Consider the following 20,850-nt stretch of genomic DNA (forward strand, 5'->3'; position numbering starts at 1 on the left):
CATGGAGTTTTTTTGTTCTAGTTTTTATTGGCTTCTCTATAGGACTTGAAAAGTCTCAGAATTTTTTTTTTAATGTTATAAAATAAAAAAAACACCAATAATGCTTGTAAAAACAGTAGTAAAAGCATTTCAAATGTGTGGTTTGCTACAAGAGTTCTAAAAAGCTAGTAAAAAAAATAGGAGCACTGAGGCATTGTACACAATGCGTTTTATGTACGCTTTTAATGTATTCACTAGGACGAGGATGTTAAATGGATGCATAGTGGTATTGGTCACCATAGGAATCCATGGTACAGAAGTGTACACATTACCAGATGCTGTTTTTTACTGGTTACCGTTATTTAGAATAGTGCGGTCCAATGCGATTTCCAAACAGAATTATCTAGTAAAATTCATATTTGCCTTTTGTTTTACAATGGATTCCTATCATGACCGCTACCATTCCTCTGAAGCATCCATTGAAAGCTGCACTGAGAATGTTATGGAGCGCTGCTGAATACATTGTCGCTATGTAGGCAAGCATAATATATAACAAAAGGGCCGAGTTCAACTGCATGAATCTTTTTTATATGTGATAAAATGTAAGTGTATTTCCAAGCACTATTTCTTAAAAACACCAATCATTTTTCTGTTAGGCTGATTCTGTTTTTAAAGACTTTTTTGGCTTTTTTCAATGTTCTCTGCTGAACTTTATCTCACAGTAAGGTCTTTAGTGCAATCTGAAATGCAAACATAAAACCAGTGTCTCATACACCAGCCCTAATTCTACATTGATGGATGGGCCAAATATATTAAAAGGTGCTCATCTATTAGTAGATTTGGTGAATTTTGGGCAGCTGTGTACCACAAACCAAAACCTACCTCAGTTTTGAGTTCGCACTGCTGACCCAACAATTAGAGAGTCCTAAACCTTCTCTGGTTTTAATAACAATACAATAACTTTACATCAGCAGCTTCGTGACATGGTTTTCTTGGACTGAGCAGCTGCATGCAAGCCTAACAGTCTGGTTTTGTCAATGTGACGGTGCTCAGGGTGGAAGCCGCAGATGAGTGTCATGTGTCTGACACCCCGACATGTTACAAACAATTGTGTGACCTGGCTAGGTGTTAGTGTTGTCAGGGTCTTGTGCCTGTGCAGGCCGCCGGTAGTCGATGGTATTGGCTGGTCAGGACCATGAGTTCCACAGATTAATAAAGGAGAATTCTGTTCAAACATGAGTACACAGTCTTAAGCACTTTTCTTTCACAGTAAGAAGCCTTTTCACTGACATCATTTCCTTCCACTGTAGTCTACCCCAGGGCCGGTATAGCACACTGTTTCGCCCTACTTAGTCACAGCCTAGCTTGTCACCACAGTACAGTTCAGCGAGGTCCTCTATACCCACTTGGCGGCTCTGCATCCTATCGCTATGAACGCCCTGGACCTACCGCTTGGGACCCTCACTAGTCCCACAGTCACAGTCCTCTTCAGGGTTTACCAAGCTCAGGGTTTCCTGTGACATGTTGTCCTATCCAAGGACCCCTTTAAGGTAGAAGGCCACTCTGTCTCTTCTCTCAGTTCCTAGTTGCACTACCTCATTGTGCCATCGTCACCTTTGTTGTAGTTCACCCAAACGGCAGCACTGCGCACTTGTCACTTCTTCAAACTCTAGCTCCTCTCTCACTAAGGAAGCAAGTTACTTGCCCTAGCACTAATCCCTCCCACTATGGGCTGGTCCCAACATTAACACTCTCCCTGACCCTGCAGCCTGTTGCTGGGAAAACATACCCTTTCACCTACATTATATGCCAACACTACCTTATGTCCTAAGTCCTGACCTATGTCTTTCATGCATCACATCACTATACATTATAATACCTTACATTATAACATTACATAGGCAGTCATTTTACACTTCACATGACACAAGATGTGCACAAGACACAGGACATTATTCAGATTACACATCACATTATACACAGAACTGATGTCTTCAAGGGGGAGCAGGGCAACATGTCCATCTCCTTACATCAATGCCATGAGAGCTGCCTGACCCCATTATGCTGGCTGTGATGATAGGGAGAAGGAGAGTACTGTGGGGTTTGTTTTTCACAGGTTGATCTAGGCTCTCTTGTTCCAGTTAAAGGAAATCTTAAATGTTTCAATATACAAAGACATCTTGGACATTTGTATGCTTCTCACTTTGTGGGAAATCAGTTATGCTGGAACCATTTTCTCAGAACACTAATCAAGGCCCTTAAAGACATGGTTGTGTAAGTTTGGTATGGAAAATCTTCACCAAAGCCTTGATATAATCTCCATTATATACCTGGAATTAACAACAGCTGAGATTATGAGCCCTGCCCTCTTGTCCAATACCAGTGTCTGACCTCACAAGTGCTTTTCTGGATGAATGGCAAATATTCCCGCAGACTGTTAACTGCAAAAGTGGAATCTACTCCATATCAATGGCTAGGGATTTAGAATGGGATATCCTAAATGCAATATAGTGTGTCAGTGTAAGAGTCCACAACCCAAACCTACTAATGTATGAATTTGTGGCATAAAGATGATCATATACACAAAACATGTCACATTGTCACATTATAGCAAGTGCCATATCTGCTACAGGGAAACATTATCATGAGGTCATAACAAATGCTTAATTATGTCATTAATAACAGATTCATGTGTTTTAGTACTGTCTGAAAATACCAATAAAAAGGCCATATGTAGCATATGTGATCCATGAAGAGCTAACAAATAGCTAATGGCCACTACTTCAATAAAAGATGGAAAAAACCTTTAAGGTGTCTAGAGTCTAGACAAATATCCTTCAAAGAATGATGTTTTACAATTCAAGACTGGATCAAGCATCCTTTATCATTCGATTTGGAATTGTCTGGCTTGTGAAGGGACGTACCTGTTTTTAGATGAATTGGACTCTATGAGTCTATTTCTTGAGTCTCTGTATCCTTGTTGTCCTACATTTCCAGCTATGAGACTATTTCTTGGGTCCCTGTTTCTCTGTTGCCCTGAATTTCCGGCTATGAGACTATTTCTTGGGTCCCTGTTTCTCTGTTGCCCTGAATTTCTTGGATCTTCATATCCTTGTTGTCCTGAATTTTCAACTATGAGACTATTTCTTGGCTCTTTATGTTCCGGTTGTCCTGTAAGAGAGGAAAGAATAGCGTTAATAATTATCATAGTTGAAGCTTCCATCCGAAACTACTAAGAGCATCGTCCCTTGTATCGGCCGAACATGCAAGTCAGCACACATTCTCAATTGATTGACTTTTAATAGTCTCAGGGTTTTAAGGTTTATCCACATGGCCATTAACAATCAACTTGGAACGCATTTCTTGGCCATAATGAGAGACGTGACTCTCATGCAGGAATAAAAAAGACCAAAAACAAGCAAAACTAGCGGCTCCTGGTCCAAAAGCAAAATTGCCACCATGCCCTTTTAGGCACCAAGACCTCTTAAGACCACGTTCCCACAATGAGTATTTGGTGAGTTTTTGATGTTGTAGATTTTTTGATTGTGTGTTTCACTGCAGTTTTTTACATTCATTTTTATTGCTCCTTTTAGTATGTCAAGTTTTACATAAAGCTGCTTTGTTTTTGATACATCCTGGAATTTGGCTTTGACAAAAACTTTTTGATACAGTAATGTGCGAATTACCGTACATGCAGTTTTAGCGCAATTCAGAAGTAGAAAGACACTAAAAATGCATATGCATTTTTTTCTTGCAGATTTTCTGCATTTAATATAACTCTATGGGGAAAATCTGTGAATAAAAATCAGTGGTACCCGCAAGAGAAATTGACATGAAAGGCTACAATCCCACAATGAGTTTTTTATGCAGCATATTTTTGGAAAAAAGGAAGTAACCTATTTCACTTAAAGGGTGCAGCAATTGTGCAGAAAATGTGCAACATCAAAAACACATTAAAAGCTCATCGTGGGAACGTAGCCTTACGGATTTCAAGAACGTACCTCAGATCACTTTATGTAACGGAAAAAAAATGAAATTTCTAAAAATCCCATCCACTTTATTGGAACTGAAAGAAGCTGAGTTTTTTCGAGCAGTGAAAATATGCAGCTGTCACCGCACAGTTGCAAGTTATCCCAAGGCTAGGGGCCCTTCCTGATCCCTAAAGCTAGCGGTGTCCTAGCTATCCCTGCTCTCTGGATTACTGCTGATGGTGAAGATGCAGGGGCCACGTGCCTTACTGAGCTCCTGAATCAGCCCTTATCTGTCCTATCCCCCACCCAGGGAAGTGGGTAGTTGTAGTGTATTGGAATACACAAGCCTGACTTACAAGGGAAGAAGTACCGGAATAAATGAAACTACCAATCATACAAATATGCTCTCACAAACAGCAGAGTGCATAAAGGAAGGAAAAAACGATTAGGTGAGGATGAGGACATGCACACAGACAAAACACCAAGCAACAGTCTTTAGAACAACAGTCCAAACATCTCCTCAAACAACCAAACCTCCAACTCCAGAACCAGGCAGTATCAAACTAACTCTGGCAATGCCTGCTTGCCAGAAATTAGTACACATAGAAGAAGGGAGTGGCCAACACTGAACAGCTGAGCTCATCAAAGCAGGAAAGCTTCAGGAGCTCTCAACTGAACAGATTAACCTCTTCACTGCTAGCAGAAACCTGCACTGTTTAATATGAAGATGAAGTGCTTCTAATTTGTGCAGTAGTGCGAGAAATCAGAAAATGTGGTCTTCTGGCGCCTCTGTGTCACTGTAAACCCATGACCGCAGCTTTAAACATTCACTGGAAACTCACTGCGGATACATAACCCCAGACACTCTCTCCTAGACACATAGATAAATAAAGATTTCATAGTGATTTTTACAAGGCAATAATAAAAAAAAGTTTATTCACTGAAAAATAAAATGTGTACCTCACGTTGAATGCAAATCAACCACTCTCAGATACTTTTAATACATTATATTTCTCTCCACTTGGCTGACAATACTTCAATAATAAGAAAAATACTGGATATATGTGTGCACTGGTCATTTAACTATTTCCTTGATAGTATCTCAGAAGTAAACATATCATATCCACTGAGGAAAGACAAGACTGAACAATTCTACAATAATGTACATGTATAAACCATTGATTTATATTAACTAAGGCCTTTCACTGAATTGTTTAAAATTTAAGCTAAGTCTCTTCTCCAGTTGCCGCTGCTACATTGATTCTGGAACAGTCTCTCTTTTTCTTTTGTTGACCCTCCATTGTAAGGTTATCCCCCTTGGAAATCAAGATGCAAATTTTCCCTTCAACTACCTGGGCATATAGCATAGGACTTCTTTGTTGGCGTTGGCATTTTCTCCTCGGATGCTGGCCAATCAAAACATGGCCACGCCCACAGAGAAGTTCTGTAGTACACGCCCAGTTAGCTGAAGGTAAAATGTGCGTCTTTATTTCCAAGGGACATAACTTTGGAACAGAACGGCATAAAAGAAAAAGAATAACTGTTCTGGAATCATCAAAGCATCGACAATTGGATGAAGGGCTCAGTTTAAATTAAAACATTTCAGTGAAAGAAAAGAGGTGTTCACATTTTGGGTATTTTTGCATTTTTCTCTGCAGTAAGAAACCTACAGTTAGGTTTCACCTGTAGGTGCAGATTTTATCCACTACCTTGCTGTTATATCCTCCTGAATCCTCTGAAAATTACATGACAATAAAAACACCTTATTTTTATATGTGGTGCAAAATTTCAGACACAGACTATGTATTGCAAATTAATGGGTAATTTTCTGTGTTTTTTTTATTATACAGTGTGAACCCTTCACTCTCCATTCTTCTCCCAAAATACCCCAATTACTGCACTTCATTCACACATCAGTGATTTTTCTACTATAGGGAAAAAAAACAGGCCAATTTCCATGACTGCTGGATCAGATTTGCATCAGGGTTTGGTCAGCATTGCAATATTTATCATCAGTGTTTCATAATTTTTTCTCATATGCAACCCCGCCCCCCCCCAAAAAAAAAAACAAAAAACCTAATAGCTGTTTCCCAAGCTTATCTTCACAAATAGTGAAAAATGGACAACTCACAGAAGTAACTAAGGTGTATCAAAGTGCTGTCCAAAAAACGTACACCTGAATAAAGTCTTACAGGTTGTATAGCAATGTTTCCTAATATATTTGGTTGGTTGTGTTTAACAAAATTGTGGTTTTTATCATTACTGTAATACAGTGGCAATTTTATTATATTGAGGATTTTGTACATTCTGTACATTAGAACTTCATATGTATAGTACGATCACTGCATAAGGGCTACAAAAAGAAATAAATAAGTAAATAAAATAGAAAAAAGCTAAATTATGCCCCTGCCTTAGAAAACTGGGGTAAAAAGCTCTCAAAAGCACAACACTGTTACACAATGCGAAGCTTGGCAAAAATGATGCGCTTTTTGCCGTTTTCACACCATTTTCGCCCAACTCTGACAGGGTTGAGTGGGGACGAGGGCTTGATAGGGCATGGGGACTTCGCAACTCGCCTGATTCATTAACAAGTGTGCTCCTCTTAATGAATCAGATGCATTACACTCCACCTCGCCTCCTCATAAAGACCACTGCGAAAAACACCGATCTTGATGAATCAGGGCCTTTGCCTCCTAATTCAGGTTATCCACGGCACCGTATCAAGTCAAGTAGCAGTCGATATGTGCCACTGACGATAAAACATCAGACTGCACTCGGCCATGCTGTGAGCGAGCCCTTAGGTCAAGTTCACAGCAATGTATTTCTCAGTAGTATATAGAATTCAGTTCCTGGACTTATTGCTAATTTCTTGACCTGAACTTACACCCACAGAGACATTCGGTAAATGAGGCTGTAAGATCGGGTCATGAGACCTGTCATCAGACCAAGCATTGTGGTCCTTCTAAGGACCACGAAATATGCTCATTTGACCCCGGCCGTAGTTAATGAGACACAGTTCATTAAATAAAAATTGACAAGCATAAATGGTACAGGCTTTAGGAACGTGGCCTAATTTGGGTAATATTACATAGCTCCTGCCTTAGATTGGGAGATGCCCTATGTGACCTTCTGTGATGCACCCTCTTTCCAAAGAGACTAATGAGCTCAATCACACGCCCCAACATTTATTTGTAGAATAAAATAACTGATCAATTTTTAGATACCAGTTCAGACGCTATTAAATGTAAAGCCATGAACTGCGAGAAGGAATTTTATCACCCACATACACCGGTAAATAAACCCCTCGTAACATTTTACAGGTTGACATTCTCGTAATTACAATTTTATCTTCTAGCCTCTGTTTTAAACATTTTACTGGAAGAAGGAAATATTTTTCCTTAATCCTCAGAGATGTGGAAACTTTCTTCCTCTAAACACTTTGCTCACAGAGGTTGCAATATATTCTCCTTTCATCCATTGCTTTGCTTCACATATATATGACAAGCTTCTGTTAACCCTTTAAATTCTAATATCATCTAGCAATAGAACAAATGTCTGGAGGATACTACACTGTCATCTGCTTTCTTGACAAGGACACATCAGTGGTTTAGTCGGCTCAGCAACCCACGTTAACTACTTATGTCTATGTCAGGAAAAAAGTTAAAGGCCATGTACATTCTTATTTTCCATACACCCCCATTTACCAGATGAAGTAAAAAAGTTGTACTTTTAGCTATTGTCTGCTTGGTATACGGATCCATACTGTTTTTTGCACACTGCACATCCTTATACAGAAGGCCACAGCAAAATGCATATACTGTGCAGTATATGTGTTTACAATGAGACCAGTTCGGACACAGACTGAAAAGGCCCCCCGTGCAAGAACAGTATATGGGCCCTTTGAAGTCCAAAGCTTATTATTATGCGTCCATTTGTGTGTCTGTGACAAAAGCTGTTTGCTGCTTGGAAGGGGAAGTGGACCCCATCACCTCTTGGGCCCCTCTGAGGTTGGGTAAAGTGCTGCAGAGCGGTAGTCGCAACTGAGCTGCTGTCCGTTTGTGCTCTGGCACTTAACAGACAATGGGTGTCCCAGTCTTAGTGTGCTGTAGGGTGCATCACACACTTGTAGGCCGCAGGCCTCCGTCGTCTCCAAGTTCCTGTCTTCAGGAGCTGCCGCACACAATACATGGGACACCAGATTCTTTCTAAGACCGGGTCACACTTGCGAGTGCAATGCGAGAAACTCGCGCGAGTCTCTCACATTGCACTCGCAAGTGTGACCCCGGCCTAACAGGCAAACTTGTACTAAACAGTCCAAGTTCCTCAAGTAATTGGATAGGGCACAGCAATCAGAGTTCTTTCCTCCTTAGCACAACTCCTCTTCTGTTCTGTCACATGTTCATTCTGGACTACTCCCAAGCCTGATGACTCCCGTAGGACCAGGTATTCATTGTCCACTCCGGCAGTGCACCCAGGACTGGCCACCTGTGTAACGGGGTCACCACGACTGAACAGAGCCAAAAGACTGCAGCATCTGGTTGCTCCTACTCCAGCGCTGAGAAGAAGCACTTCTGCGGCTTATTAAACATGTTTATTTCTTACCGCAGAGCAGGGGTTAATCGGCCATGTTGGAAATCCCTGTTCTCCGCTGTGCTCGGTTAGCCACTCCTTTTCCCTATATAATCTGGGCTCTATTACTAATCCTTGTCAGAGTTAGCTTTTTGCTGCATGACAAAGGAGGGAGAGAAGTTGGTATGAGAAAGAGTGCCGGAGGAGTTATAAGCGACTGTTGTTTGGTTTGTACGTTTGGCAATTCCTTATCCTTCCGTATTTTGGTTTCTTCCCCTTTCTGCACACTCTAGTGGATTCCTCTGTTATGTATGAGTGAATATTTTGGGTGTGTGGAGTTTTCAGTTACCCCTTGTCTTTGTTGCCCTGTTTGTTGGGTTGGTGTACAGTGGTGCACAGTAGCGCCCCTTTCCTCCTGGGTGGGGGAAGAGAACAGATGGAGGACTATTGTAGGAGATAAGGCAAGGGTGGAGGCCCGCCATCTGAAGTATCCCAGGGAACATGGCGAGCTAGGGTGCCCCTTAGTGGTAAGGCCAGAAAAGGAGCCCCTGGTCCCTGGTCACCCAACAGCTGTGTCATGACAACCTGCCTCCATATGTAACTCCATGTCCACCAACCTCGTGACAGTGGAAGACCAGGCCCACTCCATGGCACTTGTCCATCTGTGATCTTCATATGGCTGCCCACTGCCCTGAACATTTGGCCTATAGTGCCCGTAGCAACCACCCGCCACTTGAACTCCCTCTAACCAGGAAGTTCCTCCACTTCTTATCAGCACTAGTGCCCATCCATTGGGCTAGTCCTAAACTTAACCATTTCCTATCTAAAGGCTAACCAGTCCTATATCCTATGGTGTCCTAAGCTTATCCTGATGCTATATTCCCATTATGCTCTAACACTCTATATACTGTACATCACCATAATGCATTATATTACATTATATTAGACACACGTTACTGCACATATAAACCCGCACAATGGTATTCACATAGTGCGTCTGTTGTCTTCAGAGCAGGAACGGGGTAAGTCTGTCCACATCCCTTCAGCTGCACAGGTTGCACCAATGATATGTCTGCTGTTGTGAATTCTGCTTTTGGGCTCCCTCCGGTGGTTGTAGGTGGTAATGCAGTTGTCCCTGGATTGCAGTCCTGGTCAGGTGTATCTGCTGATTGCAGTTCTGACTGGGGTATTTAGGTGTGCAGGATTCATTAGACCTTGCCAGTTGTCCATGGTTGTCTGGAGGTGTTGGACCTTTGTCTGGTTCCTCCTGCCTTGCTGCCAAATCAGCAAAGATAAGTGTCTGGTTTTGTTTCTGTGGCACACATGCTGTGTGCTTGATAATTCTGTGCTATTCATTTGTTTTTTCTTGTCCAGCTTAGATTGTGTCAGTATTTTCTCAGTCTTGTTGGATTCTCAGGAGTTGCAGATATACGTTCCACGTCTTTAGTTTAGATGGTGGATTTTTTTGTATTATCTGCTGTGGATATTTTTGGAAGGGTTTTAATACTGACCGCTTAGTATTCTGTCCTATCCTTTCCTATTTAGCTAGAGTGGCCTCTCTTGCTAAATCCTGTTTTCTGCCTGCGTGTGTCTTTCCTCTCCAACTCACAGTCAATATTTGTGGGGGGCTGCCTATCCTTTGGGGTTCTGCTCTGAGGCAAGGTAGAATTCCTATTTCCATCTATAGGGGTATTTAGTCCTCCGGCTGTGTCGAGGTGTCTAGGGTTTGTTAGGCACACCCCACGGCTACTTCTAGTTGCGGTGTTAGTTCAGGATTTGCGGTCAGTACAGTTTCCACTTACTCCAGAGAAAGTTTCATGCGGCTCCAAGGTCACCGGATCATAACAGTCTGCCCATGAATGAGACCCTATGGCAGACAAGCGGTGGACACCGCGTCGCATGGACTAATCTGTTCCACAGCTCCTCTCAGGCCACCCACGCTATTCCAGACCCTGTTTTGGTCGGACCCTGTGAGCCTGCTTCTATCTACTTCCTGTTACTGAGGAAGGCCAATATTGGCCGAAACGTTTATCTTCTCTCTTGTTAATAAATCCCAAGAGATTCACCATAAGTTGAGTGCCGGGTTTATTTTATATTGATATATGGTGTGGGATCCTACCCGGGCACCTTCACAGGGTAGTGCTTACGGTTCTTTTTCCCAGGGGTGGGATCCTGTCAGAGATCGAGACAGAAGGACACGGAGCTGTGCATGCCCTGAGAGCTGCAGCTTCTAGAAAGAGACACCTAAGGAGAACTGTATTGTAGAGAGGGTGAAGAAGTCGTAGCAAAGGAGTGGATACCAGGAGGAGTTCTGCCCTACGCAGGCTGCCTCCTTCTGAGGAGCAGGATCCCAGTACCCGGAACACCGAGGGAGCAACGATCCTTTATGCCTTGCTCCAGAGACGGGCAGGACAGCTAATTTCACGTTACCTGCCCGCCCCTACACCCAGGAGGCAAGGTGGCACCCCCTTAGAGGCTGGGGCATGATAGAGTCCCTGTAAAACGCCTCAAGCCACCGGTCATACGGGTTTGTCCTATCCATCTGGGTGACAGATAGACATAACATCTACAAAATCTGTGAGGACTTTATGAGAAGCTTAGCAGTAAGGGACTACACCACGGTGCTAGAGGAAGGCTACTGATTTCTACCTGGACAAGGGGACTCTGGACTTGCCTCCAAAACGGCCAGACTTTGTCTGCCCTGTGATCTGGTGCTCTCGACTGTGGATGCTGAAACCTTCAGTAAAAGGTAAAGAGACTGCAACCTTGTGTCCTTGTTCTTCACTGCGCCTCTCATCATCCACCATCTACACACCGGGAAGCCCTGGGGACATACTTCACCTGTGGGAAGTTATACCATCTAGCTGCCATAACACCACCCCAGCGGACGCCTTAAAGCAGCGTCGGTCACCCTGACCGAATACCACAGGTGGCGTCACAAACATTTCCCCTTTAAAGACTTTTCCCTTTTACACGGAAGTCCCAGGGCCACGGACCGGGTCAGCCACCGTGACATCCCCCTGTGAACCGAAGGACCTAGTACCGAGTACCCCACTGCCCTTGGGGGGCGATCCATTTGGGTACTGTGACAATCATACTGTGGAGTTCATAATTATAAGTTTGGGGACTGGGGGGATCATAGTGTGGTGGGAGGCGTCATAATGTGTTGGGAGTTTCTGAAGGATCATACTGTGAGGGTCATTATTCCGTGTTAGGAGGGTGAAAGGATTCATAACGTGGGGGGGGGGGTCATCATTCTGTGGTGAGAGGCTGTGGGGGGTCATAGTGTGTGTGGGAAATGTACTGAATTGGGGAGGTCATTATTCTGTGTTTCAAAACTGTGGGGGCTTGTAATGTGTGGTGGACATATAGTGTGTTGGAGGGTTGTCGGGGTCATCATTCTGTGTTGGGGCTGTGGGGTATTTTACTGTGAGGAGGACATTATAATGTGTTAGGGGGCTTTGAGGGATCATACTGTGGGGAGCCATCATTCTGTGTTGAGGGGCTTTGGAGGATGATACTTTGTGGATGTCATTATAATGTAATGGGGGCTTTGAAGGATTATTCTGTGTTGGTTGGTTGTGGGTGATCATACTGTGGGGGGTCATCATTCTGTGTTTAGGGGCTATTGGCAATAATACTGTGTTGGGATGTTGTGGGGGCCACCATAATGTGTTGGGTGCTGTGGCGAGTCATACTATGTGGATCATCATCCTGTGTTTGAGGGCTGTGGGGGATCATACTGTATGGGGGACCATACATAACATCATGCTGTATACAATGGACTGTGGAGGCCATCACAAAGTGTTCGGGGCTATCATCGTATACATAGGGAGCTTTAGGTGATCATACTGTATAGCTATCATCATTCTGTGTGTGAGAAAATGCTATTTGGGGAATGTAGGGGCAATCTTACTGTGTTTATAGCTATGGGAGTCATCACACTGTGTTGGGGACAATTGGGGATCATACTGTAGAGGGGTTAGCATACTTTGTGGGGGTCATCATATTGTGTCTAGTATCATATTTTGGGGGGTTGTGGGGTGTGTGTGGGGGGCTGTGGCGGCCATATTGTACTACAGGGCTGGAGGCATTATACTGTGGGGTCCAATATACTGTGTGGGTACTGTGGGGCCATCATACTGTTTTTGGGGAGATGTTCATATTACAGGGCAGAATGACCAGGGCACCAAATTTAAAAATGTTATAAAAACAGTAATTTATATGGCTTTGATCTGCTCAAAAATAAGAAATAAAATTAATATTAATATGAAATAATAATAATAATAATAATAATAATAATAATAATAGGAGCCTTGAACATTTTATGGTGTTATACCTAGTAAGATGAAGTGCAGAAGTTATTATATTTCTCAGGTCTCATTACTGTGAATAGATGGTTTTAACTTTACATTCAATATAGCTTCAGAGAAACAATATGCTGTACATGCCTAGAGCAGAGGAGGTATGCCATATACCATATCATGTTCATTACTGTATAGAACAGGGTTGGACAAACTTTTCTGGTCCAAGGACCACATTGTCATCTTTAATCACTCCCAAAGGCTACAATAAAACTTATAGAGGGATTTAAAATTATATTCCATAAATGCCTAACATATAGTACAAAAGGTGGAACCTGCACCTGGGTGGAATAATAGGGGTCACCTTTACCCCCAGTTAGCATTTAGGAGAGGGGTGTATTGCAATCTATATACCGCCCCATATCACTGCTCCTGTTTGCTTCAATACTCCTTGAGCAGCATGTCCATGCTCAAATTTCCTCCCACCTCTCATCTAACTCTCTCCTTGACAACCTCCAATCTGGCTTCTGCCCCCACCACTCCACCGAAACTGCCCTGACAAAAATTACTAATGACTTACTCACAGCCAAAGCTAACAGACAGTTCTCCATCCTCCTCCTTCTTGACCTGTCCCCTGCTTTCAATACAGTCGACCACTGCCTACTGCTACAGATTCTTTCTTCCCTTGGCATCAAAGTCCTTGCCCTGTCCTGGATTGCCTCATACCTTTCCGACCGCACATTTAGCATTTCCCACTCCCACACTACCTCCTCATCCCGCCCTCTCTCTGTTGGAGTCCCTCAGGGCTCTGTCCTGGGGCCCCTACTTTTTTCCATCTATACTCTTGGCCTACGACAACTCATAAAGTCCCACGGCTTCCAGTACCACCTTTATGCGGACGACACTCAGATCTACCTCTCTGGCCCAGATGTCACCTCTATGCTGTCCAGAATCCCGAAGTGTCTGTCAGCCACATCCTCCTTCTTCACCTCTTGCTTCCTAAAACTCAATGTAGACAAAACTGAACTCATCATCTTTCCCCCATCTCACGTATCCCCCCACCTGACCTATCTATTATGGTAAACGGCATCACGCTCTCTCCCGCACCTGAAATCCGCTGCCTCGGGGTAACTCTCGACTCTGCCCTGTCCTTCAAACCGCACGTCCAAACTCTTGCCACCTCATGTCGGCTCCAACTCAAAAATATTGCCAGAATCCGTTCCTTCCTCAGCCCACAATTTACCAAAACTCTTGTGCATGCCCTCATCATCTCCTGCCTCGACTACTGCAACACCCTCCTCTGTGGCCTCCCCGCTAACTCTCTTGCACCACTCCAGTCTGTCCTCAACTCTGCTGCCCGGCTAATCCACCTCTCTCCTCGCTACTCCCCTGTTTCTCCCCTCTGCAAATCCCTCCACTGGCTCCCAATTCCCCAACAAATCCAGTTCAAACTACTAACACTGATCTACAAAGCCATCCACAACCTGTCCCCTCCCTATATCTCTGAACTAATCTCCCAATATCTTCCCTCACGTAATCTCCGATTCTTCAAAGACCTCCTACTCTCCTCCACACTTATTCGTTCCTCACACAACCGCCTCCAAGATTTCTCCCAAATATCCCCCATCCTCTGGAGTTCCATGCCTCAACACGTCCGACTATCCACCACCCTCGGCTCCTTCAGACGGAATCTGAAAACCCATCTCTTCAGGAAAGCCTACAGCCTGCAATAACCAAGCCACCGCCTCACCCCTGCCAGAGCCGCCGCCTCACCACCGCCAGACCTGCCGCCTCACCCTTACCTTCTGTCTCTTCCCCACTATCCCATAGAATGTAAGTCCACAAGGACAGGGTCCTCTCCCCTCTGTACCAGTCTGTCACTGTAAATTTGTTTACTGTAAACGATATCTATAACTTTATATGTAACCCCTTTCTCATGTAAAGCACCATGTAATTAATGGTGCTATATAAATAAATAATAATAATAATAATCTATTTTAAAAATGATAAACTCCATTGAAGCCTAGCCAGTCTGGGTTAACATAGCAGCCACAAGGGCTTTCAACAGACCCCTGGCTACCAATACAACGTCATGGGCACCCTGACAAACGCATCCACTTTGTTGAAGGAGTCAGTTGGGATGACAGCAGTCCCCGATACAGCGAAATGGGCATTTGGGGCTCCCAATGCTTGGACTCTCACAAATTATCACATAGGAAACCCCTTTAAATCACTGTTCTTTTTTTTTGTATTTTTTGATTAACAAAAAGTTGGTTTAATCTCTGTATTTACATTCATTTTACAAAGGTAGGATCCAGAAACATTACCATTTCTCAGGTAGTCACCAGAAAAGTTTAATTTCTGATTATTAATTTACACACTGTGAACATAGCAATAATTAGAAGGATTCGATCTCCCAATCCAGAATAGTCATTAGCTGTAATTGCTACGTATAAGCCCAGCAGAAACCGACCACTAAGCCTAAAGCACAAACAAACAGATCAATAAATAATAAATAACAGCTACTAATAAGAAATACACATGTATGCATGCAGAGGAGGGGCGGTTATAGAGATTGGTGGCGGGGAGGGAGATGCATTTTTTATCACCTAGCTTTCATGTCCATTAATCCTAATAGAGGATGTGTTGTCCAGAATCATCAGCCTGAAAACACTGAAGTGACTATAAAACACTACGTGCACTATACGCAGCTGAATGCCAGTAAATAGTAAGGCTGTGTCCACACGTTGCATTTTTGGTGTGTTTTTTTGTCTGCAGCAAAACCTGCTCTCTGGGCAGCATGAAACTTGCTGCAAAAAAGCAGGTTTTTCTTACTTGTGTTTTTTTTTGTTGTGTTTTTTTAATGCGTTTTTTTTCCTCCGTTTTTGTCATGATACATTTGTCTCTTGTGTATACTGATAAAGTTTAGTGACGCCCCCCCCAAAAAAAAAAAATCTGATTCTACTTCATCAGGCTTTGTCACAAAAAAGGAGCAAAACCTGACACCTGCGTTTTTTTCAGCTTTTTTCCCCCACCCAATTACGTTCAATGGGTGAAAAATGCTGAAAGAAGTGACATGCTCTATTCTGCAAAAGCCAAGATTTTGCACAAAATACTGAGGACAAAAAAAAACAAACAGTGTGCAAGAGATTTCTGAAATCTTATAGATATGGCCGGTACTGTAAACACAGCTAAAATTAGCATAAAAATGCATTAAAAATGCACCAAAAACGCCCAGTGTGAACATACCCTTAATCTCAGCCTCTAAGGCTGCAAATCCATTACCAGGTGTTACATAGGTATTTCTGATACAAATATACATCCCTATGCGAGGGAACTGACATTTTATATCGTGTGAATTATTAAGTTATCAATTCTAAGGATATTATACAAAGAGGAAGTATAAAAACAGGAATATTCTATTTAAGAGAGCAAGAAGAAACTCAAAGCCCCATTCGTTGTAAGCATTCCTGTACGCCATTACTATTTGATAAGGACGAAGAAGGACAACGAAGAAAACGACCTTGTATCCGATATTAATGTCAGTTTTCCAACCTATCTGCCTGACATGCCAATAGACTAATGCGATGATTAAGGACTTTGTATCTGGACCGCGGATGCTATTCCACATTGGATTTTATTTTAAGGACGCCTCTGCTGGATTTCTACATGTTCCCTGAATAAATGAATGGAATAAGTCACAGGGAGAGAAGTGACACTGGTATCTGAGAGTAGATCATATCATAACTAGTGATGAGCGAGCGTGCTGGGAGAAGGTGTTATCTGAGCATGCTGGTGTGCTAACCGAGTGTCTTCGGCGCGCTCAAAAAATATGTTCAAGTCCCCGCGGCTGCGTGTCTCATGCTGTTCAACATGTAGGGATTACCTAACAAACAGGTAATGACACAAGCTGCTATAGCCAATGATTGGATGCAGCGGTCATGGGCACAGTAGTCATGATGAACACTGCAACCTGTCAATGAAGAGCAGAAGAAGCACTGGAGAGGCAGCGGCGGACCTGGGGAGGGTGCTTATAGCAGTGTCACTGTGTTTGCCACTTTCTACATCTGCAAGCCTATGGGGAAATAGACATTATTCCCAGGCGATCACTATAAGAAAATAATTTCACAAATATGGCACGGACTATATCACGGCATATTACTGGAAGTTTTAGCATCAGAGGATGCTGGGATTTAAAGGGGTTTTCCTAACATGAACAGTTAAGAGATACTACTATCTGGTAAATTGATTCCTGTGGATGTTTGATCCACACTGGAGCCCAACAATCTCCGAGAACATGAATGGCTGATCCCCTGTTCTCTGCAGAAAGTGTGCTGATCATGTGCAGTAACTCTCCGTTCAGACAAGCATATGAAAAATTGTCCGATTATCAACCAAAAAACTTGGATCCATCATCCATGTGCCATCCGTGTGTCTGTATTATACGTCCGTGGACATCCATGTGACATCAAATACAGTTTGCTGTGTTAACAATGACAATGTATACGGAAGAATCGGATGGAAGATCCGCATGGGAGCAGATTATATTTTTCAGCACCCAAAGATGTGAACAGTTGTTTATCATCCGAGATATGGAAAAGAAAAATGCATGGTGCAATTAATTTTTCGCATAGACACTCGGTTTGTGTGAAAAAAACAGTAATCTGAACATCCCTATTGAGTTACATTGGTCAGCATGCTGTACGATTTTTACTTGGATAGCACATGTCCATATAATATACTTGTAAAGTAAGCTGCGGAGACACCATCACATGTTTCTCAACGCAAGCAATGAATAGCCAGGCCTTTCCCCGGGAAGGAATAACCACAGGAAGGGCAGCATCCAATAAAGGAAACATCCAATAAAGGAAAACCACCTATGCTAAGCATGGTATCCATCCACAGACAGCTGTTTCGGGGTTTTTGCCCCTCATCAGTGTGGAGTAGGGCAAAAACCCCCGAAACAGCTGTCTGTGGATGGATACCATGCTTGGCATAGGTGGTTTTCCTTTATTGGATGTTTCCTTTATTGGATGCTGCCCTTCCCGTGGTTGTTCCTTCCCGGGGAAAGGCCTGGCTATTCACTGCTTGCGTCGAGAAACACGTGATGGTGTCTCCGCAGCTTCTTTACATGCATTTGCATATTTCCCATAAGGGATGGGGGCAGTGTTCTGGATCATTGTGTTGAGAAACACGTGATGGTGTCACCGCGGTGTTGGATGTTTTGGTCTCCACAAGGTCATTCATCTGTACCTTCACATATAATATACTTGTCTGAACAAACTCTTAACCCCTTCCCGACCCATGACGCCACGTAGGCGTCATGAAAGTCGGTGCCATTCCGACCCATGACGCCTATGCGGCGTCATGGAAAGATCGCGTCCCTGCAGATCGGGTGAAAGGGTTAACTCCCATTTCACCCGATCTGCAGGGACAGGGGGAGTGGTAGTTTAGCCCAGGGGGGGTGGCTTCACCCCCTCGTGGCTACGATCGCTCTGATTGGCTGTTGAAAGTGAAACTGCCAATCAGAGCGATTTGTAATATTTCACCTATTATAACGGGTGAAATATTACAATCCAGCCATGGCCGATGCTGAAATATCATCGGCCATGGCTGGAAATACTAATGTGCCCCCACCCCACCCCACTGATCGCCCCCCCAGCCCTCCGATCTGGCCGGTACACTGCTCCGGCTCCCCTCCGTCCTGTGCTCCGCTCCCCCCGTGCTCTTGTCCGCTCCCCCCGTGCTCCAATCACCCCCCCGTGCTCCAATCACCCCCCCTGCACTCCGATCCACCCCCCCCCCCCCGGTGCTCCGTTCCACCCCCCCGTGCTCCATTCCAGCCCCCCCGTGCTCCGTTCCACGCCCCCGTGCTCCGTTCCACCCCTCCCGCACTCCGATTCCCCCCCCCCCGTGCTCCGATCCCCCCCCCCGTGGTCTCCCCCCACCCCATCATACTTACCGATCCAGCCGGGGTCCCGTCCGTCTTCTCCCTGGGCGCCGCCATCTTCCAAAATGGCGGGCGCATGCGCAGTGCGCCCGCCGAATCTGCCGGCCGGCAGATTCGTTCCAAAGTGCATTTTGATCACTGAGATAGATTATATCTCAGTGATCAAAATAAAAAAAATAATAAATGACCCCCCCCCCTTTGTCACCCCCATAGGTAGGGACAATAAAAAAAATAAAGAAATTTTTTTTTCCACTAATGTTAGAATATCGTTAGGGTTAGGGTTAGGGGTAGGGTTAGGGCTAGGGGTAGGGTTAGGGGTAGGGTTAGGGGTAGGGTTAGGGTTAGGGGTAGGGTTAGGGGTAGGGGTAGGGGTAGGGTTAGGGGTAGGGTTAGGGTTAGGGCTAGGGGTAGGGCTAGGGTTAGGGTTTCGGTATGTGCACACGTATTCTGGTCCTCTGCGGATTTTTCCGCTGCGGATTTGATAAATCCGCAGTGCTAAACCGCTGCGGATTTATGGCGGATTTACCGCGGTTTTTCTGCGCATTTCACTGCGGTTTTACAACTGCGATTTTCTATTTGAGCAGTTGTAAAACCGCTGCGGAATCCGCACAAAGAAGTGACATGCTGCGGAATGTAAACCGCTGCGTTTCCGTGCCGTTTTTCCGCAGCATGGGCACAGCGATTTTTGTTTCCCGTAGGTTTACATTGAACTGTAAACTCATGGGAAACTGCTGCGGATCCGCAGCGTTTTCCGCACCGTGTGCACATACCTTTAGAATTAGGCTATGTGCACACGGTGCGGATTTGGCTGCGGATCCGCAGCAGTGTTCAATCAGGTTTACAGTACCATGTAAACATATGAAAAACCAAATCCGCTGTGCCCATGGTGCGGAAAATACCGCGCGGAAACGCTGCGTTGTATTTTCCGCAGCATGTCAATTCTTTGTGCGGATTCCGCAGCGTTTTACACCTGTTCCTCAATAGGAATCCGCAGGTGAAATCCGCACAAAAAACACTGGAAATCCGCGGAAAATCCGCAGGTAAATCGCAGTGCCTTTTACCCGCGGATTTTTCAAAAATGGTGCGAAAATATCTCACACGAATCCGCAACGTGGGCACATAGCCTTAGGGTTAGGGTTGGAATTAGGGTTGTGGTTATGGTTAGGGGTGTGTTGGGGTTAGGGTTGTGGTTAGGGGTGTGTTGCGGTTAGGGTTGTGTTTAGGGTTATGGCTACAGTTGGGATTAGGGTTAGGGGTGTGTTGGGGTTAGTGTTGGAGGTAGAATTGAGGGGTTACCACTGTTTAGGCACATCAGGGGTCTCCAAACGCAACATGGCGCCACCATTGATTCCAGCCAATCTCGTATTCAAAAAGTCAAATGGTGCTCCCTCACTTCCGAGCCCTGACGTGTGCCCAAACAGTGGTTTACCCCCACATATGGGGTACCAGCATACTCAGGACAAACTGCGCAACAATTACTGGGGTCCAATTTCTCCTGTTACCCTTGTGAATCAAAAAAAATGCTTGCTAAAACATAATTTTTGAGGAAAGAAAAATGATTTTTTATTTTCACGGCTCTGCGTTGTAAACGTCTGTGAAGCACTTGGGGGTTCTAAGTGCTCACCACATATCTAGATAAGTTCCTTGGGGGGTCTAATTTCTAAAATGGGGTCACTTGTGGGGGTTTCTACTGTTTAGGCACACCAGGGGCTCTGCAAACGCAACGTGACACCCGCAGACCATTCCATCAAAGTCTGCATTTCAAAAGTCACTACTTCCCTTCTGAGCCCCGACGTGTGCCCAAACAGTGGTTTACCCCCACTCATGGGGTATCAGCGTACTCAGGAGAAACTGGACAACAACTTTTGGGGTCCAATTTCTTCTGTAACCCTTGGGAAAATAAAAAATTCTGGGCTAAATAATTATTTTTGAGGAAAGAAAACGTATTTATTATTTTCACGGCTCTGCATTATAAACTTCTATGAAGCACTTGGGGGTTCAAAGTGCTCACCACACATCTAGATAAGTTTCTTTGGGGGTCTAGTTTCCAAAATGGGGTCACTTGTGGGGGGTTTCT

General features: G+C 44.2%; 1 protein-coding gene across 2 annotated transcripts in view; it reads right to left on the bottom strand.

Annotated features, from left to right (window-relative positions):
* NGEF (neuronal guanine nucleotide exchange factor) overlaps positions 1 to 20,850 on the bottom strand; it is a 248,634-nt gene that overhangs the window by 148,376 nt on the left and 79,408 nt on the right. For both annotated transcript variants that reach the window (XM_069727764.1, XM_069727763.1), the window contains one exon: positions 2,904 to 3,150. In XM_069727764.1, coding sequence (XP_069583865.1) covers positions 2,904 to 3,150 — 247 coding nt within the window. The remainder of the gene's footprint in view (positions 1 to 2,903; positions 3,151 to 20,850) is intronic.

This window comes from Ranitomeya imitator, chromosome 5, assembly GCF_032444005.1.
Source record: "Ranitomeya imitator isolate aRanImi1 chromosome 5, aRanImi1.pri, whole genome shotgun sequence".
NCBI classification, from domain to species: Eukaryota; Metazoa; Chordata; class Amphibia; order Anura; family Dendrobatidae; genus Ranitomeya; species Ranitomeya imitator.